The sequence below is a fragment of the Xenopus laevis genome, chromosome 2L (assembly GCF_017654675.1).
Source record: "Xenopus laevis strain J_2021 chromosome 2L, Xenopus_laevis_v10.1, whole genome shotgun sequence".
Lineage (NCBI taxonomy): Eukaryota > Metazoa > Chordata > Amphibia > Anura > Pipidae > Xenopus > Xenopus laevis.
In genome coordinates this window covers 61070438-61094528 of record NC_054373.1, presented here as the reverse complement: position 1 = coordinate 61094528, position 24091 = coordinate 61070438, and the positions used below count along the sequence as shown (strand labels likewise).

General features: G+C 41.8%; 1 protein-coding gene across 1 annotated transcript in view; it reads left to right on the top strand.

The window, feature by feature from the left end:
- Positions 1 to 16336, top strand: part of LOC108707477 (AT-rich interactive domain-containing protein 1A) — a 36921-nt gene extending 20585 nt beyond the window's left edge. Inside the window, exons 3-20 of the mRNA XM_018245481.2 lie at positions 1219 to 1623; positions 1746 to 1859; positions 2184 to 2424; positions 2542 to 2631; positions 2713 to 2880; positions 6991 to 7276; positions 7442 to 7581; positions 7806 to 7915; positions 8464 to 8673; positions 8760 to 8964; positions 9635 to 9767; positions 10249 to 10403; positions 10517 to 10652; positions 10788 to 10904; positions 10997 to 11087; positions 11572 to 12466; positions 12655 to 12785; positions 13357 to 16336. Of these exons, the coding sequence (XP_018100970.2) occupies positions 1219 to 1623; positions 1746 to 1859; positions 2184 to 2424; positions 2542 to 2631; positions 2713 to 2880; positions 6991 to 7276; positions 7442 to 7581; positions 7806 to 7915; positions 8464 to 8673; positions 8760 to 8964; positions 9635 to 9767; positions 10249 to 10403; positions 10517 to 10652; positions 10788 to 10904; positions 10997 to 11087; positions 11572 to 12466; positions 12655 to 12785; positions 13357 to 15021 (5292 nt within the window). The 3' untranslated portion in view covers positions 15022 to 16336. The remainder of the gene's footprint in view (positions 1 to 1218; positions 1624 to 1745; positions 1860 to 2183; positions 2425 to 2541; positions 2632 to 2712; positions 2881 to 6990; positions 7277 to 7441; positions 7582 to 7805; positions 7916 to 8463; positions 8674 to 8759; positions 8965 to 9634; positions 9768 to 10248; positions 10404 to 10516; positions 10653 to 10787; positions 10905 to 10996; positions 11088 to 11571; positions 12467 to 12654; positions 12786 to 13356) is intronic.
- The last annotated feature ends 7755 nt before the right edge of the window (positions 16337 to 24091 follow it).

The window sequence follows — 24091 nt, the reverse complement described above, 5'->3', positions numbered from 1 at the left end:
AAGATTCTGCACCTACAGTCGCTGGTCCACTCTAGTGAGACGGAATCACATAGTCAAATTCTGTATAAAGGTGCTGGGCGTTATGGTCTCACATAGAAGCAATCCCCTTCGCCTAACACCACCTCAGGGAACTCCAGTGGGACATATAGGAGTTCCTTCAGGAGGGCCTTGTCATGGGTCTGTCCCTCGGTTCACTCGAGTCACAGATCTCAGCGACCCGTCCAAAACGGCTCGCACTCATTCCAGACGTCAAGACCCCTATACAAGGGCTGGCCCCCCATTCCAAGCTCCATTGCCCACATGGGATCTCTCACTAGTTCTGAGAGCACTACAACGTCCCCCCTTTGAACCCATGACCTCAGTCTCCCACAGGTGGATTACTTGGAAGACCGTATTCCTATTGCCAATTGCATCAACAAGGACTCCGCCACTCAGACTCAAGGCTCACTCCACCAGGAGCACATCCAGGGCGCTCCGAAACCAAACTATGCAAGGCCGCCACGTGGACTTCAATCCACTCTATCAAATCCTACCTATTTTACACTTTTGCAGCGTCCAACACGTGCTTTGGCAGAAAGGTACTTCAAGCTACAGTGTTTTATTCCAAATAGGGCCTCTTTTCCCACCCTACTGTAAATCCGGGGACCGCTTCGGTACGTCCCAACTATTCCTGTGTCCCCAAGCAGACAAATGAAGAAAAGGAGATTTTGTGTACTCCCCGTTAAATCTTTGTCTCCAGTTGCTTGGGGAACACATGACTTCCCTCCCTGGACGGAGGCCCTCATGCTCTCATCAGACATGGTCTGGCTAGGACCGACCGTTCTCTTATCTGGAAGTTTTTTCCTGTTTGAAAGGTATATTTTTATAGTTACGGTTTCTCCTGTTCCTCTTTGGTACTAACTGAGCTGGGCTCCACCCACTGGGGGGTTTAGCCAGCAGAGGAGCCAATACTCCTTTCTTTTTTGATTATGTCCTGCCTCCTAGTGGTACCAGCTATACCCCACTGTTCCTGTGTCCCCCCAAAGAGATTTAACAGTTAGTACACAGAATCTCCTTTTGTTGGTTCAAGAATAACATTTTAAATGGTAGAGTAAATTATTTGCAGTGTAAAACAGTGTAATTTAGAAATGGAAAGTAGACCATGACGAAATCCTTTTAAAGAGATAAATGCTATTATTCTTGTTAAGCTATCATTTCCTGCTCCTGTTTTCCCCACAGATGTCTCCATATACTCAGCAAGCTCCTGGGTCCTACTCTCAACAGAGCCAGTCTCCTTACTACAACCAGCAGAGCCTCCACCCTCCACAGCAACAACAAACAACTCCCCCACAAACCCAGTATTCTCAGCAGCAATCAGGTCCTCAGTCGTATTCGCAGCAACAAGCTCCATCGTCTCAGCCTCCCCCTACTCAATCGGGTCAGCCCACATTTACACAACAGCAGTCCCCGTCCCCTTCACCATACACACAGCAGCAGGGTGCCCCCACCAGCTCACAGAGCCAGTCACCATATTCCCAACAAACTGCCCAGTACACCTCTACACAGCAGCAGGTTTCATCGTATCCCTCAACAGGAGCACAACAATCGGGAACATACTCTCAACAGCGGTTTCCTCCACCACAGGTAAAAGAAGATTAGCTCTAGAACAGCATTATCATTTCTTGTGGTTGAGCACTGCCTTCCACTTCTTGTATTTGTGCTCCAGACATTTCTATTACTTGAAGTGCATTTAATGTTTCTCTCAGGAGCTCTCTCAGGATTCCTTCACATCACAAGCATCATCCACACCTTCTCTGGGCTCCAGCAAAGGCCAGGATGACTTGAGTATGGGAATGCAGCCACGGCCTTCTAGTCTACCTGTAAGTCCTTCTGTGAATTTCATTCCTGTTGCAAATTTACAATGAACTTATATTTACAATATTTTAATTTACATATGAAACCAAATATATTCTCAAACTTCAGAGCTGCTGAACTAATAATTTAAAAATCAACTTCAGAATGGTCCTAGGAAGGAAATGTTGCTTTAGACATTGCCCAGTGCACAATGTTTCCAACTTTCCACCAGTTATACTTGTATCTGTAATTAGGATTGAGCTTGACTAAGGACTTAAATTCATGGTTTGGGATCTGTTTACTAAATGCAAGTCCGAAAAGAGAAACATTGGTTTGTATTTTTTTTTAAGGATCTTTCTGGTTCCATTGATGATCTCCCAATGGGTGCAGAAGGCGCACTGAGTCCAGGAGTCAGCACATCTGGAATCTCCAGCAGCCAAGGCGAACAGAGCAATCCTGCCCAGTCTCCTTTCTCACCTCACACTTCCCCACACCTCCCTGGCATTAGGGGTCCATCCCCTTCTCCTGTAGGTTCCCCAGCAAGTGTGGCACCATCTCGCTCTGGACCCCTCTCTCCAACTGCTGTTCCCGGTGAGTTGAAGAATGTCCAAGATTAAGCAGGGGGTCACAATATAAATAGTCCGGTTATAAATTTTGTTATGGAGTTGTACATATAACTTTACTATTAAATTTATTTTGTCTCTTCAGGAACTCAGATGCCTCCGCGGCCCCCTAGTGGGCAGTCAGATGGCCTGATCCACCCTACAATGAACCAGGCTAGCCTTGGGCAGGAGCGAGGTTTGTGAAGGTCTATGAAAGAAACAAAGGACTGAACTGAGTTAACGCTGCATTTATAACCATTTTGTTGTCCTGCAACAGGATACATGCAGAGGAATGCACAGATACCTCAATACGGATCCCCTCAGCCTGGTCCAGCACTTTCCCCCCGCCAGTCAACTGCGGCACAAATGCATTCTGGGTTGGGGCCCTATCAACAAAATTCCATGGGTAGCTACGGTCCTCAGGGAGGACAGTATGGACCTCAAGGTTAGTATTTTGCGGCTCAGTAGCTCCTACTAGTATATGTAGAGTTGGCTAGTGTATATGTTTTTTGAACTTTAAAGGAGAACTAAAGCCTAACTAAAGAAATAGGGCATAACTGTACCCCACAGCATCTTGATTCCTGCCTGAAATGCAGAACTTCAGTTAGGACATTCTTTCACTTGTTCTGCGAGTGCACAATACAGCAGTTCTGGAATGAGGTTATACAACACATGGCAGCAGAACTTAACCTGTCTGATGCATACTCCCCCCCTGATCTGCCTTCTGGGTGTCACAAAGGACTCCACCATGGACTCGTACACAAGACTGATATCTGAGATGTATTATGGCAAAAAAAGAAAAAAGCTTATCAATGATTATCTTCCTAAACAGAAACTAACATGTAGCCAGAGCCTGCCCTACAAAGTTTGATGTAGTGTGGGGTACCTGGGTAGCAGCACAAAGATAGCAATGTGTAATACAGGTACTCAAACATAGATGAGTAAGCCACTCAACCCCACCTCTTATGGCCCTTGAGAATTTCTCTTTTCTTTACTCCTTCTTTCTTCCCTAAGTTTGTATAACTTGTAATTGTTGTGTTTATTATGAAAACTCAAAAATAAAATCTGATAATTTACAACGACCCCTAAGCTTAACTTCTCAACAGCTGCTTAGAGCCGACTGAGTATGTGAGTTTCTCAGACACTGTGACAAGTTTGAAGTCCTGGATCATTGCTGCCATTGAGAAGCTGAAACTTGAGGCTGCTCTAAAAAGTTTGGTATATAAAATGTCATTTTTAGCTATATCCATGTTTAGTTCTCCTTTAAGGTCTTCCACAAAAATCAATTTACCAGTAATTCTTTGCCAGTCTGTTTTATTATATGGTCTCCACTTGTGCAGTCATCCATGTTTTGTTTTTTTCTCTCCCCACATTTTTTTCCTATTTCTCACAGACTTAAAATGTCAACTGCTTTCTGGTGACTAGGTATTCCAAGCAGCAGTTTCATAGTCAAAATGAAAATTAGTAGAGCACCTAAAAGAGAAGCGCCAAAAAAATTATTGATCCAATAACCTGTTGCATTTTCAGTATCCTACTGGAAAAATGTAGCATAGGAATCATAATCTAAATGCGTTACTAACTTCCGGTTTTGGTCATGGCCATGATATCATTGATATAAAGGGGAAGGGTATAGCCTAGAATTTAGGATGCACCAACTAGGCAAATAAATGCAAAATACGCATCTTATTATCTGATTGTTGCTGTCATTAGTGAGGCTTTGGAATGGATGTCTGGGTAACCAGTGTAGCAAATATAGTTGTCACATTGTTCTGTAAGTATATGCACTAAAGCTGTTTTATGCCATTTTACAGACACTGTGAGCACTTGAATTAAAATTTGCTATATGAACTTTGTTTTGTACCTTTCTTAGTCATTATTTTTCATGTGAACTAATTATATTTGTAATGAAGTACGTTTACTTACAGCACAGTAGTATATTATATTGTAAATGATGTGTGGTATTAAATGTTTTTGCATATTCTTTAGCCATCTATTTAAACAGTTTTATTTTCACACTGAACTCAAATTCTGGGTATTTGATTGTTGCCTTCACTGGGTGTGCCCATGTATAATAGTTTTATTTTTAGTTCATCAAATGAAGCAATTGCTTGAGCCAGTTTTGTTGGGAGTTGTGAAAAGGTAACAACCAATAGCAACTGAGGTACTTTAGAGCAGCATACAATGTTACATAGTTACATAGTTACATAGTTAAATTGGGTTGAAAAAAGACAAAGTCCATCAAGTTCAACCCCTCCAAATGAAAACCCAGCATCCCTACACACACCCCTCCCTACTTTTAATTAAAATTCTATATACCCATACCTATATTAACTATATGTTGCCAATGAAGCAGCCACAAAACACCAAGAACACACACTGTGTGTTAAAATGTAACCTTTATTGGAAATAGATTAAAAATACGCTGCCCTATAACAAAGATTCACTACAAACAGCCCTTGTCCATAGTGCTGGACCATGTCCATAAAAATACACTTAATCAAAAACACAGAGTGGACTGTGGTGTGGTTACATTTCACTTTCCAAACAACCAATCTTTAACTACTACAATAGATAGAAATTTCATAAGTGTTGATCATTTAACCCTCCATTCAATGTGCTCCGTAGTGCTCATATGACTATGAAGATTTTCATTCATCCAGGTCATGGTAACTACACAGAATCTACACCTCTGTGAATTTCTTCAGATGTCACCTCTTTGAAGAGTTACAATGTGCCATTGTGATTGGATTAGTGGAAGAGTTTATATGCCGAGAACTTCCCACACCAGTCAGTTGAACTGAAGAAGCTGCTCGGATGAGTAGTGAAACGTCTTCATTGATTACTCAGCAAGTCCAGTTGTTTTTAGATTTACCTATACTAGATATCCGTAGTGCACATGCTCAGTGTGGTCTGGGCTGCTAAGCTTAAGGATAATCATGAATTATCAAATCGGCACTAGTCAAATAATATCTTCCATAGAAGCTGATACAGCAAGACTGATAGATAATCAGAATATGCAGACTGCACTGGATCCTCTGTTGTGATGTAATGTAATGTGGATTTTATAGTGAGAAATACAAACTTTCTCCAACTCTCCGGAACCAGTGGCTGCAGCAAACAAAATCCTCCAGATAGAATCCCAGTATATCTGTTTAATTCTGGCTGCACGATCTTTGTCCCTGCAGCTGGAGTTGGAAACATTAAAAAGGATGTAAAGGCCAAAATAAAATCCCATTTTTACTTTAAAGGGGTGGCTCACCTTTAAGGTAGTTTTTGGTATGTAATAGAATGACCAATTTTAAGTAACTTTTTAATTGGTCTTTATCTATTTTTTATAGTTATTTGCCTTTTTCTTCTGACTCTTTGCAGCTTTCAAATGGGCGTCGCTGACCCCATCTAAAAAAACAAATGCTCTGTAAGACTACAAATGTATTGTTATTGCTACTTTTTATTCCTCCTCTTTCTATTCAGGCCTCCCCTATTCATATTCCAGCCTCTTATTCAAATCAGTGCATGGTTGCTAGGGTAATTTCGTACCTAACTGCTAGAATGCTTACTATGCAAATTGGAAGAGCTGCTGAATATAAAGCTAAATAGCTCAAAAACCTTAAAAAATAATAAATGAAAACCGATTACAAATTGTCTCAGAATATCACTCTCCACATCATACTAAAAGTTAATTTAAAGGTGAACAACCCCTTTAAAGGAAAACTATACCCCCCAAACAATGTAGGTCTCTATAAAAAGATATTGCATAAAACAGCTCATATGTAAAATCCTGCTTCATGTAAATAAGCCATATACTTTTCTAGTAGTATGTGCCATTGGGTAATCATAAATAGAAAATTGCCATTTTAAAAAATAAGGGCCGCCCCCTGGGATCGTAGGATTCACTGTACTCACAAACATACCAACAAACCATACATGTTAGGTCACATGAGCCAATTAACAGACAGAGTTCTATCTTTTGCTTCCACACTTCTTCCTGTTACAGTTAGTTGTAGTAGTTGTAGAGTCAGGTGATCTCTGAGACAGCACACAGACCATCACGAAATGGTGGCTCAAGGCAAGAGATGTAAAAGGGCAATATTTACTTAAATATATATTCCAGTTTGGCAAGATTCTTTAATATGCCACTAAATATGATATGAACTATCTGTTGCTTAAATGTTCATTTTGGGAGTGTAGTTTTCCTTTAACTGAAAAAAAACCTATCCCCAATATACTTCAATTAAAAAATCTGTACAGTTTTATTGGAAACCTGACTGTAACATAGTAAGTTAGGTTGAAAAAAGCCACACATCCATCAAGTTTTTAACTTTTTTTTTACCTGCCTAACTGCTGGTTATGTATGGATGGATGCCAGACTGTATATAGTGAAATCCTGCCTTCATTTACTTGCTCTGACTGCTGCAGATATGAATAGGTTTCTTTTTTTTTATTATTATTATTATTATTAAAGAAAGTAAAAATGTGATTTTCTATTTTTGCCTTGAGATCCCATTTAAGGACTTTTCTTTCAAAATTATTAAAACATCTTGTGTATTCTGTGTAGGTGGTTATCCACGGCAGCCTAACTATAATACTATACCCAACGCTGGATACTCTGCAGGAGGAATGGCCCCACTTGTTGCAGGTGGGCAGATGCACGGGCAGGGAGGAATGCCTCAGTACGCAGGGCGCATAGGTCACTCTGGCATGGGCAGCCGTCCATATGGGCCTAACATGGGCAGTATGCCGCCACAGGTGGGCTCTGGGATGTGCCCACCTCCTGCAGGCATGAACCGCAAAGCACAAGAAGCTGCTGGTATGCATGCCACCCCCAACTCCTTACAGAGCAGGTGAGCAAGGCAGGGCTGTTTCTTGGCCAAGTTTTACTTTTTGGTATTTTTGCTATAAAAAAATGATTTGTGATAAAATAAATGGTTATGTTTGTGGGGTTTTTTTTGATTTTCCAGAGCTATACTTATGCAGAAATTTGCTAAATTGTTACTCTTTTCCCATAGGTCTCCAGGATACCCAAACATGAACCAGGGTGGAATGATGGGATCTGGCACACCTTATGGTCAAGGCATGAATAGCATGGCTGCTATAATGAACACACAGGGAAATCCCTACATGAGTGGCAACATGGTTAACAACTCAGGTATGGGGAAGTTATAGAAAGGTTGATATGACATTTGATTGGATAGTAGGTATGCATGTGCTCCTTTTGTGGTCATGTTCCTCTTGACAGCACTTCTATACTTTCAGAAATATGGAAACAATTCTTTATTGCAAAAAAAGAATGCGATTCAGTGTTGGTTGGACAAAACTGATCTGATGTTAATATATTTAACCTTATATATTTAACCGGTTCATCTGCTTCAGGCATGGCTGGCAGTCCAGATCTAATGGGGCTTCCTGATGTCAAGTTGACACCAACCCCAAAAATGAACAACAAGGCAGATGGGACACCAAAATCAGAGACCAAATCTAAGGTACAAAGAGATTTATAGATTTAACGTTTCTATTTTAACATGAGACGTGTGGGGGCCGCTGTAACAAAGAAAATTTGACTTTCCAGTTCATGTTCAACATGTAAAATATAAAGTATTCCCTCTACAGCTTTCAGTAAAAGACTAAAACTTGCAAAATCAAATTGTATTGCAATGCCTTATTTACTTGTGTGAACCTTTCCACACCCTCCAGTGAAACATTACCAAATGGTTATGTTTTAGTAGAAAGCTTGCATTGTCTGAGCTTATGGTTCTAACAATAGCCATGTTTTATTTAAATCTGAAAAATCCCCAATTTTCCAAGTGTAATATACTTGTTTGCACCCTGCAACTAGAATGAATATTAATTTTACTGCTATTTATCTAACATGGCTGTGGCAACTGAATAATTTTGGTAGCTCATCCCCTCTTGATTATTTTTTGCATACAGATTTTATTTTCCCTGTCATTTGCAAAAGTGAATATGTACTTATTTGAACTTTTCGTATTTTGGGGGGTATGTCTTTAAGCATTTGTTTATTGCAATGCAGAAGTCCAGCTCCTCCACGACTACAAATGAAAAGATTACAAAGCTGTATGAGCTGGGAGCAGAGCCTGACAGGAAGATGTGGGTAGATCGTTACCTGTCCTTCACAGAAGAGAAGGCCATGGGCATGACCAACCTACCAGCAGTGGGCAGAAAGCCTCTTGATTTGTACCGCCTCTATGTGTCTGTCAAGGATATCGGAGGGCTCACCCAGGTAAGTTTGTTGCCTGTTTGTGTGAGATGCTTCTGTCTTGACCCAACTTTACTGTTTTCATTTATATATTGGATAATACCCTCCAGGTAAACAAAAACAAGAAGTGGCGAGAGCTGTCAACAAACCTGAATGTGGGCACTTCAAGCAGTGCTGCAAGCTCACTGAAAAAGCAGTACATACAGTGTCTGTATGCCTTTGAGTGCAAAATTGAGAGAGGAGAAGATCCACCACCAGATATCTTTGCCTCTGCTGAATCCAAGAAACAAGCCAAGATCCAGCCCCCGTCACCGGGTAGGCATGCAATGGTTTATTGTTGCATATCTTTACTTTGTACAAAGCTCACAAATACCATGATAAGAGCAGGTATTAAAGTGAGACTGGCTGTATAATATGTAATGGTATGGTAACTGTATGCTTTTAGGAACTGAAAACACTTCCAGCTCAATTTTTTTTTTTAATGCAAAATTAAGCATTCCCATACATGTGAGTTCCCTCCTGGTGTAGGTGGTATAGTGTTGAAAGAGGAGTTTTCTTGACAAAATACTATTGCTATGGAAGATATATTTGCATGACATGCAATATGTGCATATGCCTCTCACACATTGAGTGCTACTGCATCTTACACTTTATTCAAATGTTTTATTTAGCATTTTTCTGATGGTAAAGGTGCCATCACCAATAGATTAACAAAAATTAATCTACCTTAGACATTTTTGGTTGATTTGCATTTTGCTTCTCCTTTGTTAATTCTGTTCTGTTTGTACAAAGTAATAGTGACAAAGGTGGCCAACACAAAATAAAAAAAAACTGGATTTTTTTTGTCAGGTGTATGCTTTTCAGCGAAATTTGATGCCTTCCATAATACTATATAAATTCCTTGTCCGCTTTATGGATAAAATGTGTAGGTTGTGGTAATCTAAGCCTGTCAAACTGATTTATATTTATTTTTTAAATTCTGCAGCTGGCTCTGGCTCTATGCAGGGGCCACAGACCCCTCAGTCTACAAGCAGTTCAATGGCTGAAGGAGGAGACCTTAAACCCCCAACGCCAGCATCAACTCCACATAGCCATATGCCACCTATGCCTGGTATGAGGTAGGTAACTGTGACAGCTGCCACTGATCTTTTTGAGAAGAGCTTGAAACAACCAATATCCTCTTTCTCCCAGTCTCTCATGAAAGAATGCCTGTTGCTGGTTAGAGAGGTTGGCACTTCTTCTATTTGTTTGGCAACGCAATATACCAAGCACGTGAAGGCAATTATATCGGGATGAGACTCGTGCACATTTATTAGGTCAAATGTAACATTTCAGGGCCATTCCCCGAAACATTACATTTGATGAAATAAACGTTCAGGGGTCTCGTCCCGCTTTAATTGACTTCGTGTTCTTTGTATATTGTGTTGCCTTTTTGAGAAAAGATCATGTTTTGAATTAGAAAGCCAGGGGTTTTTCCCTATTCTGTCTATACATTTTTTTTTTAACTTTACACAATCTGCTTTACTATTGCCACCTACGAATTTTCTTCGCTCTTTTCTTTTTGCCCATTTATGTGAATGTCTGTCTTGCTTTCTGCAGAAATAACTCTGTGGGTCTTCAGGAGACATATGATGGTTCAGATCCATCCTACCAGAAAAGAAATTCCATGACCCCAAATCCTGGGTACCAGGCAGACATGATGGGCAGAATGCCTTATGAGACAGGCAAGGATCCTTATGGGAACATGAGAAAAGGTTGGTGTGGTAAAGTAATTCTGTCAGCGTTCTTGTTTGGGTCCTGTTGTGTTTTCTTTCACTGTTATTTATTGATGCAGTTGGTATAAGTGTGATGTCCCTTCTCTCTTAAGGAGCAGATCCTTTCATGCCCTCAGGACAAGGTCCAAGTGGGACAATGGGGGATCCTTATAGTCGTGGTACAGGTCCTGCTATGCCCAACCTTGGACAACGTCAGCACTACCCTTACGGTGGTTATGACAGAGTGAGGTGAGTTCCAACATTTTGTAAAGCAATATAATTGTAGTAATGTTATATAATATAATGAAGAGGTTTTTACAGTCCCTTTTTGTAAAAAAAAAGAAAAAACAAAACATTTTGTATTTCATCGATGTTAAATTTCAGGGGTGAGCCTGGTCTAGGTCCAGAAGGAGGAATGGGAAGTGGAGGGAATCCGCAAAATATGATGCCTTCCAATGCAGACAGTGGCATGTACTCTCCTGGACGCTATCCACAGCAGAGGTAAGATGGTAAAGCGAAATGCTCTTAGTGGTGGGATATGCTCTCTGGCAATGGAGATTGTTTTTGAGTTAACTGAAATATGTTCTTTCCAGGCATGACTCCTATGGGAACCAGTATCCCACACAGGGCACAGCTGCAGGCAGCCCCTATCCTAGCCAACAGAATCCTCTGTACCAGCAACAGGTGAGTAATGACCACAATCTCTGGATAGGTATACTATGACTCTTCCATCTTACAGTCTATGAATATATACATTTTATTGCTAGCATGAAAGTGACTAAAATGAATGTCACCTTGATAGTGTGGACCTTATTTTAATTATCTTATGTCTGCTAAATGAGAAACTGCTTATAAGGTAACTTATTTGTTCTATTATTTGTGTGGTTTAACCTATACTATTGTTGTTCCCTTCCATTGCCTCACTGCATAAGCATTTTATGTCTTTCCTCTGCTCATAATCTGCATTCTTCTGTTTGCTTATTTTACTTTGTATTTCGCATCTTTGCAATAATCACAGGAGCTCAGTCATGTTTCATACTATAGCACTAAAGGAGTTTTAATTTTTGTTTCTGCTTTTCCTTCCATTTTGCATCCATGTCTCCCTTTTTCTCCTTTTTTTTTGCAACAAAGTGTTCGTTAATTGTTTGCACTTCATTAACTTCCATAGAACTACAAAAGGCCCATGGATGGTAGTTATGGACCACCTTCAAAGCGTCATGAAGGTGAAATGTATGGTGGCCCATTCAGTGGAGGGCAAGCTGGGCAGAACCAACAGCAACCCCAGCCTCCACCTCCGCAACAGCAGCCCCCAGCGTCTGGAGTACCACCACCCCCTGGACAGCCTCCTGCAGCCACAAACACTCAGCAGCCACAGGACCCTTATGGGCAGTATGGAGGCAGCTATGCCCAGGGATCTGAACGTCGCCCAGTTGCCAGTGGGCAGAACCAATTTCCTTTCCAATTTGGGCGTGAAAGAGTGTCTGCTGCGCCTGGGAGTAACTCCCAATCACCTCTACCATCAAGTGTAATGAGCAACTCAGGGGAGGGGAACCAACAAGGAGCCATGTGGCAAGGCAGAAATGATATGAGCTATAACTACCAAGGCAGGCCTGGACCCCCTCCAGCTAACACACAGGGGCAAGGCTACCATTCTGTCCCCCCACGTGGGGAAGACCTGCTGCACTCAGATCAGAGGCTCAGTCATGAAGGTCAGTGGCAACCTCATGTTAACAGGCAGCAGCCACCTTATGTGCCTGCTCCTGGACCCCCTATGACACGAGCGCCCCCACAGTCTGGGTATCAAGCCTCTCCCAGCATGCCCAACCATTTGCCTCAGGTTCCTAGTCCAGCAACTCCTCGGCCCTTGGAAGCCCATACTTCACCCAGTAAGTCTCCATTCTTAAAGATGCAGAAGGCTGGACCACCTGTGCCTGCCTCTCACATTGTGCCCGCACCGACTCAGCCACCACTTATCCGCAGGGACATTACTTTTCCTCCAGGGTCCGTAGAAGCCACACAGCCTATTCTCAAGCCAAGACGAAGGCTTACAGCCAAGGATATAGGTAAAAATAATCTTTTTGATCTATGACCCTTTTTGATAGTATGAACTTTAACACAAGGTGTAAAAGTTCCTTAGGACAATGTAAGTTAAACATTATGCTAGAACACAGATGCTCTACATATGGCACTTATTGTATGTGTATTGTAAAATTGGCATTCAACTACTTCACAATTTACTCCTTGGTTTTAGGGACTCCTGAAGCTTGGCGTGTGATGATGTCATTAAAGTCTGGTCTCCTGGCTGAAAGCACCTGGGCTCTGGACACCATTAACATTCTGCTTTATGATGACAACAGCATCATGACTTTCAACCTCAGTCAAGTAAGAATACCTCTGCATGAAACTTGCTATTTTGCCTTGGGCCGTGGTCCTGTTTTTTTTTTTGGGGGGGGGGGGGACGACGCTTAGATTGGATGAATGGCCCAGTAACAAACAACAACTTAGTTTTTGACATATATTCATGCATAATGGACCCTAACATGGCTGTAACCCTATAGCAAGCCAGTAAGCAACAGCTATAATTATGTTTATTGCATTTCACCAGTGACTACTTTTTTTATGCTAGGAAACGTGTCCTTGTTCCTACATAACCCCCTGTTCTGCATTTCTAAAAATGTTGCATGCTAGGGCACAGGCTATGTATACCTTTAATGCTTAACTTAAACTAGCTATTTAGACTAATTACATGACTTTTGTGTAGTAAAGAACAATATAAACACAATGGGGAATTAAAAGCAGTCCTTGCCTGGATTTCTTCCCTGGAAAAGATGGATTTAATAGGTTACTCTTTTTTTTTTTTTTCTGTTGTGCTGGATATTTTTTAACCTTGCTTTTTGTCAATTCACACTTAATGTTTACAACTTTCTCCCCCCCCCTCTCTCTTCCTAAATAGCTCCCTGGATTATTAGAGCTGTTAGTGGAATATTTCAGACGGTGCCTGATTGAAATCTTTGGGATCCTCAGAGAGTATGAAGTTGGAGAACATGCTCAAAAAACATTGCTTCAACCTTTCCCATCTGATTCTTCAAGCCTTCTCTCAGATGATACTGAATTAGGTGATGGGGATGATCGGAAGTCTGTGACAGATAGTGACCCCCAAAGTGAGGATGAAGAGGGCCGAGAGGAGAGAAAGGCTTATAATACTCCATTTTCTGGTACTGAGGATGCTCAACAACAAAGCAGCAAGTTTGACAGGCTCCCTATAAAAGTGGTTCCAAAGGAAGATCCCTTTGTGTTAGACTGCTCTCATCAGTTGGGCCGCTTACAAGAATTTGAAAGTGGCCTATTTCACTGGCGAATTGGAGGGGGGGACACCACTGAACACATCCAGACACATTTTGAAAAACGTCCTGAACCCCCTTCACGCAGGCGGTCCCCAGTTAAACGCCGCTCCCGGGAGCAAACGATTCTAGCAGCAGAGGACACAACTCCTACCATTGATGATGTTCTGTGTGCCCAGCCAAGCTCATTATCACAGAAGATTGGTGAAACCACTGGAGAAGATTGTGAATTTTCATTAGGTCGGAGCCCTCCACCAAGAAACAGGCATGGTATAAAAATATTAGAGGATGAGCCTCACAGCAAAGATGAAACCCCATTGTGCACACTGGAGGACTGGCAGGATGCTCTGTCCAGGCGTTGTGTGTGCATATCTAATATCTTGCGTAGCTTGTCTTTTGTGCCAGGCAATGACTTGGAAATGTCCAAACACCCTGGGCTGTTGTTGCTACTGGGAAAATTGGTGCTACTCCACCATAAGCATCCAGAACGCAAGCAAGCACCACTCACTTATGAGAAAGAGGAAGAGAGGGATCAGGGAGTAAGCTGTAACAAGGCAGAGTGGTGGTGGGACTGCCTAGAGATGTTGCGTGAGAATACCTTGGTTACACTTGCAAACATCTCAGGGCAGCTGGATCTTTCTCCCTATCCCGAAAGCATATGTCTGCCTATTCTGGATGGCCTCCTACACTGGGCGGTGTGTCCTTCAGCTGAGGCACAGGACCCCTTTGTAACACTGGGCCCCAATGCGGTGCTGTCCCCCCAGAGACTGGTGCTCGAAGCCCTTAGCAAGTTAAGTATCCAGGACAGCAACGTGGACCTCATACTGGCCACACCACCCTTCAGTCGATTGGAAAAGTTGTACGGGACCTTGATACGGTTCTTAAGTGACAGAAAAAACCATGTGTGCAGGGAAATGGCAGTTGTGCTTTTAGCCAATCTGGCTCAAGGTGACACTTTAGCAGCAAGGGCTATTGCCCTCCAGAAAGGCAGTATTGGAAACCTTCTGGGCTTTTTAGAGGACAGTCTGGCTGCCACCCAGTTTCAGCAGAGTCAGGCTGCCCACCTGCATGGTTCCTCTGCATCATTTGAGCCTACCAGCACAGACATGATGCGGCGGGCATCACGTGCCCTGCTGGCATTTGCAAAAGTTGAGGAGAACCACCCAGAATTCACCCTGTATGAGTCTCGCTTGCTGGACATCTCTGTCTCTCCACTCATGAACTGCTCTGTGTCACAGGTAATCTGTGATGTTCTCTTCTTGATTGGCCAGTCATGACGGCTGCAGGGAGACACCTTCCCAGAATACTTTGTCTCCCACCACCGTAGAACGGAATCCTGTTGACACCACCCCTTCTCTTCTCCCCACCTTTTTATTTATGCAAAAAACTACGTCTCAATCCACTGTCTGCCCCAGAGAGGAGAATTGGCCACCATTGTGGACCTTTCCCCGCCCTCCTTCCTCCTCTCTGTGTTTTGGTGTTAACCAAAGCTACTGTATTTCAGTGAATTATTATTATTATTATATATATATATAATTTTTTTTTTTTTTACTGGGGGTGGAAAGGGGCTCCACTGTACTTAACTTCTCCCCCTCCTCTTTACTGCCCTTTCTCCTAAGCCTTCAGCCAAGGGGTTGGCTCATCTTTTTAAGGAGACACAGACTTCTGAACCATCAAATAGGGAGAATGCACCCCCCCCCATACCCAAGTCACCATAAAATAATTTGCAGGATTTCCTTCCTCACTTGCAATCTTTAGACTAGAAATTGTGTGCCCTTAATCTTTAAAGAGAAGAAAACTGAAAAAAAAAACCTTAAGACTTTACCTTTTTAACTGTGCTGAGAAACCCTGCAGAATCCGACCGGAGCTGGAAAAACCCCACAACCTCAGAGACATGATGTAGGTTTTTAAACAGAGAGCGACATGGATCGCTTTTAGTTTTCCGGAGGAGACAGACACAGAAAAGTCGCTTTCCCCCAAAGTTTCATGTGAAGCAACACCCTTACCTCTTAAACTTAGATTGTAATAATCGGAGATCGCCTCTTATAACTGGTTTTAACCTTTAGCTTGTAGGTTGCAAGCTGCGATGTCTGTATATATATGATGATGTACATTAAAGGCACACCTCTTGTATCCAACCTCAACCCACTTCCTTCCCAAACACAAGCTCTTTCCCCATTCATCTGTAGAATATGGGGGATACGGTTCAGCCTATTAAAAACTCCCTTTCTCCAGGTATATGGAGGGAGGGACCTGTATGGACTGTTTGCCTACAGAGAACACTCTCCACTTCCTCACCTTTGTATATCCAGCAATCCTATCAACTTTTAGAAGGTTTTTTTCCCCATTACCGATCAAGGTGTGAGTTTTTTTTCGTTCTTGTTTTTTGTTTTGTTTCAGTTCCCCAGACAAATTGAGAATTTTTTTCCAGCGATTTCTGCATATTTGTAGCTCCAAAAAATGTAAATTTCAGCCTATTCCTTTTTTTGTTTTATTTTTATTTTTGCTTAATGAATATATCATTTATTCAGTATGAAATCTTTATACTCTATGTTCCCGTGTTAAGAATAAATGTACATTAAATCTTGTTAACAGAGTTGTGAGGAGCATTATTTAAATTGTATCATTGCAACACCAAAACATCTCCAGGGACTTACCGGAAATTGAGGTGTATAACAAAATATGTTCTAAGGATCTGTCCATTTGGTTTGAGCATGAATCACACTGTTCTGCTGCAGTTCGGAGTTGGAGTGGATGCCTTTAAATATAGGAGTCCTTCTAATGTATTATACTTGCATTATTTTTTTCTCATGATGTTTCTGCTTTGGCCATTTGACAATCCCTCTGCTTTTGGGGGGGGGGGTGAGTAATAGATAATGGTTTTCAGCAAGGAGACAACGGTGTAGTTGTGCTAGACCCAATAAAGAACCACCTAGGTGTGGTACTATCGTAAGGCCTAATCTCCTCAGTCTTTGATCATTTTTATTCTTTAAATGGTCAAATCTCTAAAATGGATTTCACCTTTATATGAAAAGACTACACTACTATTTATACAGAAATAAGTATCTTTGTGCATAAATTTGGGCAACTTAACAGAGATATTACATCAATATTTAGTTGAGCCTCCTTTTGCAAATGTAACACCCTCTAGACGACACCTATAGCCTTTGATGAGTGTCTGGATTCTGGATGGTGGTATTTTTGACCATTCGTTCATACAAATCTCTCCAGTTCAGTTAAATTTGATGGCTGCCAACCATGGACAGCCTGCTTCAAATCATCCCATACATTTTCGATGATATTCAAGTTGGGGGACTGTGACGGCCATTCCAGAATATTGTACTTCTCCCTCTGCATAAATGCCTTTGTAGATTTCCAAGTGTGTTTAGGGTCATTGTCTTGTTGGAATATCCAACCCCTGTATAATTTTAACTTTGTGACTGATGCTTGAACAATATCCTGAAGAATTTGTTGATATTGGGTTGAATTCATTCGACCCTCGACTTTAACAAGGGCCCCAGTCACTGAACTAGCCACAGAACCCCACAGCATGATGGATTCTCCACCAAATTTGACAGATCAGTCCAAAATGACTGTGGCTTGTCTAAATGAGCTTCTGCATACAATAAGCAACTCTGTTTGTGTTGTGAGTGCAGAAAGGGCTTCTTTCACCCTGCCATACAGATGTTTTGTGCAAAAATGCCCTGAATTGTAGAACGATATACAGATACACCATCTGCAGCAAGATGTTCTTGCAGGTCTATGGAGGTGATCTTTGGGTTGTCTGTAACCATTTTCACAATCCTCCGCATGTACTGCTCCTGTATTTTTCTTGGCCTGCTAGACCTGGGTTTTACAGCAACTGTGCCTGTGGCCTCCCATTTCCTGATTACATTCATTACAATTGAAACTGACCGTTTAAACTTTTGAGATAGCTTTTTGTAGCCTCCCCTAAACCATGATACTGAACAATCTTTGTTTTCAGGTCTTTTGAGAGTTGCTTTGAGGATCTTATGCTGTCACTCTTCAGAGGAGAGTCAAACAGAAGCGCAACTTGCAATTGGCCACTTTAAATACCTTTTCTCATGATTGGACACACCTGCCTATGAAGTTCAAGGATTAACAAACTAATCCAACCAATTTGGTGTTGCCAGTAATCAGTATTGAGCAGTTACATGCATTCAAATTAGCAGACAGTTTTTCACATTTGATTTAATACCATACAACTGAATACTGCTTCACTAACAATCTTTGTTCAGAAACCACCCCAGTACTCAGATGGTTCTGGGAAATGAAAGACATACTCCTGTTATCCTTTGTTGAAAGGAGTAAATTATTCTGTAGGCCGAGAGGGCTTCCCAAACTTTTCCATATGACTATATAAAAAAAAAAAACATGCATTTTGGCAAAAATAATATAAATGCAAGTTATACACTAAATGGCAGTGTGTTGGGAGTTTCCTTAAATGAGAAGGATCTAGGGGTTTTTGTAGATAACAAGTTGTCTAATTCTGGGCAGTGTCATTCTGTGGCTACTAAAGCAAATAAAAGTTCTGTCTTGCATAAAAAAGGGCATTAACTCAAGGGACGAAAACATAATTATGCCTCTTTATAGGTCCCTGGTAAGGACTCATCTGGAGTATGCAGTGCAGTTTTGGAAAATTGGTTAGAGGGATGGAAGACTTAAATTATGAGGGTAGACTGTCAAGGTTGGGGTTGTTTTCTCTGGGGAAAAAAGGCGCTTGCGAGGGGACATGATTACACTTTACAAGTACATTAGAGGACATTATAGGAGGGGACTTTTTTTTACCCATAAAGTGGATCACCGTATCAGAGGCCACCCCTTTAGACTAGAAGAAAATAACTTTCCTTTGAAGCAACGTAGGGGGTTCTTCACAGTCAGGACAGTGAGGTTGTGGAATGCACTGCCGGGTGATGTTGTGATGGCTGATTCAGTTAATGCCTTTAAGAATGGCTTGGATGATTTTTTGGACAGACATAATATCAAAGGCTGTTGTGATACTAAGCTCTATAGTTAGTATAGGTATGGGTATATAGAATTTAATTAAAATTAGAGAGGGGTGTGTGTATGGATGCTGGGTTTTCATTTTGAGGGGTTGAACTTGAAGAACTGTCTTTTTTCAACCCAATTTAACTATGTAACTTAATGGTGAACAATAGATATTTGTGAATTCATTAAATTATTGCTCCTACTTACCCTCTAACAAATGATGACTTATTGGCTCTTTAAAGGGATATTGTCATTTTTTTTTCAAAATTAATCGGTTAATAGTGCTGCTCCAGCAGAATTCTGCACTGAAATCCATTTCTCAAAAGAGCAAACAGATTTTTTTTATATTCAATTTTGAAATCTGACATGGGGCGAGACATATTGTCGATTTCCCAGCTGCCACAAGTCATGTGCCTTGTGCACTGATAAACTTCAATAACTCTTTACTGCTGTACTGCAAGTTGAAGTGATATCACCCCCTCCCTTCCCCCCCCCAGCCAAACAACAGTACAATGGGAAGGTAACCAGATAGCAGCTCCCTAACACAAGACAACAGCTCCCTGGTAGATCTAAGAACAACACTCAATAGTAAAAACCCATGTCTCACTGAGACACATTCAGTTATATTGAGAAGGAAAAACAGCAGCCTGCCAGAAAGCATTTCTCTCCTAAAGTGCAGGCACAAGTTACATGACCAGGGGCAGCTTGGAAATTGACAAAATGTCTAGCCCCATGTCAGATTTCAAAATTGAATATAAAAAAAATCTGCTCTTTTGAGATGGATTTCAGTGCTGAATTCTGCTGGAGCAGCACTATTAACTGATTCATTTTGAAAAAAGTATCCCTTTAAAAATGGCCTGTTTACCCTTGTGTAGCTTAAATAGCTTAATAGTATTCACCTTCATCAAGATTAAATCATCGGGTGGTGTCAACTGTTTGGCACCCCCCCCCCCCCCCCAGTGATAATAATCACTTAAATGGTACCCAAAGCCAGTCCTTTTTGCAGAAAACTGCCCGGCCTGGAGTACTTATAATCGAGCGCCACATCTTTTTCCTTTTTCTTTGTACCTGGTGCTCATGTGAAGTAGAGTGAACTACCAAACTTTAAGCAGAAAAGCCAACTTTACCCCACAGGTCAGGACCAAAAGAAGAAGCGGAAGACTAGTGCTTTGTGTTGCTAGTGAAAAAGTACTCCTGAGCCGGAGCAGCTTCTGCACCTAAGTTAATTCTAATCACTGGGGGGACCCTATCATTGCACCCCCTCCCCAGAGATTTTGCCTTTCCTTCTTTGAGCAGCTTTTTAAACCAATATTATGAAATATATTTTGCTTCATTGCCATTTTGTGACCCAAAAACTTTGAATTCCATTAAAAAATCGCTTTAGTGCAGTTTTCTCATGAATGTTGCAGTTTGGGGGAAAAACATTTTCTTTACAAAGATGTTTGCGCCATGGACACTTACCCTACACCTAGGAAACATACATATGTGCTGAATTAGGCCACTTGATAGGCTGCAGGAGTAATTTCAGGGACAAAAATCTGCAATAATTGATGGGTGGTTTTGAATTTTCACCTATATATCAATGTGGAAGATAAGTTGCTCTAAATAGGCTGATTTGTTGTAGATAGGAAATACCACCCGGAGGTTTTTTTTTTTCTCCATTGCAATGTGAAGCTGCCTAAAAGTGCTGCCGTTTTTAGTATTGTATCTCAATATGATGGGTTAAAAGCCAGCACAGTGATTATGAATATTACTAAATTTGTATTCTGATTGAGTGCCACAATTTAATCCTCGCCTTAAAGCTTGCTTGATGGCCTAAATTGGAATCTTGCCCAAGAAAGGCTTCCAAATTAAAGTAAAAAACTAATATGGCAAAATATTTACCCCCATATGTAATATAAGACACCAAGTTTGCCCAGGAACAGTAACCCATGGCAACCAATAAAATGGTTGCATTTAAACAGGTGACTGGTACCTTCTACCTGCTGATTGGTTGCTATGGGTTACTGCCCCAGGGCAAACTTTGTACCATTTATTACATAACCCAATTAGTATTTCATATGTTGAACTTACTGCCCCAGCCTGGATGTTCAGCATCCCTATACAAGTAATGATCTAGACCTTCAAAGTTGTGCACAGGAGCTTGCCATCTTGGATTTAATTATGCCATTTTGTGAGTAAGGCTGCACATCATTGGTATGCTCTGGGCAGCGATTGAGAAGCTAGGCTCAGCGGTTATTGGAAATCGTCAAGCAGGAAAAAGGGAAAATTCTTTCATACTTACCGTAATTTTCTTTTCCTGGACTGAAGCATGGCAGTAGTCACTAATAGGTTAATCCCTCACGCTGCGGAAGGACAGGAAACACAATTAAAACCCCTTACCCCATCTTTTAACCCTGTCCAAGCTCAGGTACTGGGGGGGGGTCGCGCCTACTGCAATGCTTCAGTCCAGGAAAAGAAAACTACGGTAAGTATGAAAGAATTTTTCCTGTCCTTCTGCATGGCAGTAGTCCCTAATGGGAATTAACCTAGCAGTAACCAGACTATGGGTGGGATGAATTATTTATTTTGCTGAACTGAGGAAAGGAATTTATGTCCAAAAGAAGCTTATTTTGCCGAGAAAACTCCCAACTTATAACAACAAACAAACGTAGACAATGAAGACCAGACTGCTGCATTGTAGATTTCTTCTGGAGTAGCTTAAGCTTCAAAAGCCCAAGAAGCTGCTACAGCTCTAGTGGAGTGCGCCTTAAATTAGGGAGCCTGCATAGACTTAATTGAATATGCTTTCCTGATACATCCTTTTATCCAGCTCACAATCACACGTTTGAAGCTTGCTGCCCCATAGAAGGGCCCTTGAATAACCGAAGGAGGTTATCACACTTCTTGAATGAGTTGGTCCTATGCAAATACACAGACAAACACTCCACCAGATTCAGATTATGCCACTTCTTTTCCTCCTCTGTATCAGGAGTGGGAAAGAAAACCGGCAATACCATCTCTTTACTGGCATGATACACCAAGACTACCTTTGGGAGAAATTTCTCTGGCAATCTTAAGACAACTCTATCTTGCAACATCTTCAGATATGGTTCTTTCCTAAGCAACGCTTGGATTTCAACCACTCTCCGAGCTGAAGTTATCGCTATTAAAAAAGCTGTCTTTATAGACAAGAGATCCAGACTAATGGAATCCAAAGGCTCGAATGGTTCTTCCGTGAGAGCCTGAAGGGCCAAATTTCGGTCCCACGATGGCAAGATAGGTCTCACTTGCGGCCCCAGATGTCTGACCCCTTGAATAAACCGGGCCACCAAAGGGCACTTTGCCCATTTGACCTTTGTCAATGCCGACAGCTGCACCTTCAGGGTGGCTAGGCTGAGGCCTTTTTCCAAGCCCAACTGGAGAAAATTCACTACCGCTGACTCACTCGGTGATGAAAAATATTTCTCTGTTTCAGAACACCACTCCTTGAACCTTTCCCAGATTCTGTGATAGGTGCCATTCGTTGATGGCTTTCTTGCTACCAAGAGCGTGTCAATGGTATTACTTTCAAGACCTTGCTCTGTCAACTCCTGGCGCTCAAAAGCCACCCCGTCAAAGCCCATTTCTGTGGGTTTGGGTGGAACATTTTTCCCTGGACCAAATTCTGCTGACAGGGTAGCCTGTAAGGATTGTCCATTTTCATTGTAAACAATTGGGCCAACCAGGGCCTCCTTGGCCACCACAGCAAAACTGCTATGATTGTTGCCTGATCCGAATTTTGTTTAACGCTCTCGAAATTAGAGGGGTTGGTGGAAAAATGTAGGCCAGTCTGAATTTCCATTTCAGACTGAAAGCATCCTGACAAAACTCTTGCTTCTCCTGGTACCAGGAACAGTATGTTTTCACTTTCCTGTTCCTGGACGTAGCCATGAGATCTACCTGGGGAAGCCCCCAACGACCACTCCCCTGGGTGAAATGTCTCCCGACTCAACAGATCCGCTAAAATATTCTGATGGCCTGGAATATAGGTAGCTGACAAATCCAGGAGATTGCACTCTGCCTAGGCAAAGATTTCCAAAGTCAACTTCAACAACTTCTTGCTGCGAGTCCCTCCTTGTTTCTTGATATATTTTACTGTTGTTATGTTGTCGGACTGAATGAGAACTGCCTAATTCCGAAGGTGATTCTGGAACCTCACCAGTGCTTGAAACACAGCTTTCAATTCTCTGAAATTCGAGGACCATTTCACTGCTTCCGGCGGCCAGAGACCCTGGGCTGACAAGTGTAGGGTATGAGCCCCCCACCTATGCTGCTGGCATCTGTAGTCACTATTTGCCAAGATGGGCACCCTATTGGCTTGCCCTGGGAAAGATTGATGGGATTGGACCACCACTTCAGACTTTTTAACGTCGGTTGAGATAGAAGTATAACTTTTTTTTTGTTTGCTCCTTTCCCATTGTTGCAACAACTCGAATTGAAGCTGTCAAAGATGAATCATCGCCCACTTGACCGCATCCTTTGTTGCCACCAGTTTTCCCAGGATTTCCAGACAGACCTGAGCTATGGTACACGGAAATTTCCTCAGAGTTTGGACCCTGCAAACAATATCTTTCACTTTGCCCAAAGGAAGGTACAACCGTAACTGGCAGGTATCTACCAATACCCCAAGGAACACCATTTGTTGTGAAGGAGTCAGCTGCTATTTCTGAAAAAATGTATTAACCATCCGTGTTCTTCCAGAACTGTCAGGGTAACTTGCACTTGCTGCTTCAGCACTTGTTCGCTCAATGCCTTTATCATCAAATCGTCTAAATAACTGAAAATCTGTATGCCCTGCAGGCTTAAAAATGCTACAACTGAAGCCAAAACCTTTGAAAAAGTCCTCTGTGCCATTTTGAAAGACCTCACCTTCAAAAATGAGTTTAGAGGTCTTAGGTCTAAGATAGCTCGGAATTCTTTCCCAGATGATTTTTTCCTGTGGAAAATAGGAGAATACGTGCCTTGACCTTTCTGATTTCCAGAGACCCTTAGAATTACTCTTTTCTCCACAAGCTTGGATAGAATGCCTGCCATAGCCTCTTGAGCCTGCAATGTTTTTTTGGAAGTCTTGATTCCAGAAAAACTTTCTTGAATGGCTTCTCTAAAAACTTCAAATGGGTATCCTTGTGACAACACTTCTAGAACCCAATTGTCCGAGGCAGGGCCGGACTGGGAGTAAAAAGCAGCCCCGGCAAAAAAATCAAAGCAGCCCACACATAAATGCATGCTTGTGTTTAACTTATATGCACGCATATTTTATACAGTATATGTATATGTTGATATCCTTATCATTTACAGTAGGGGGTACATTATCCC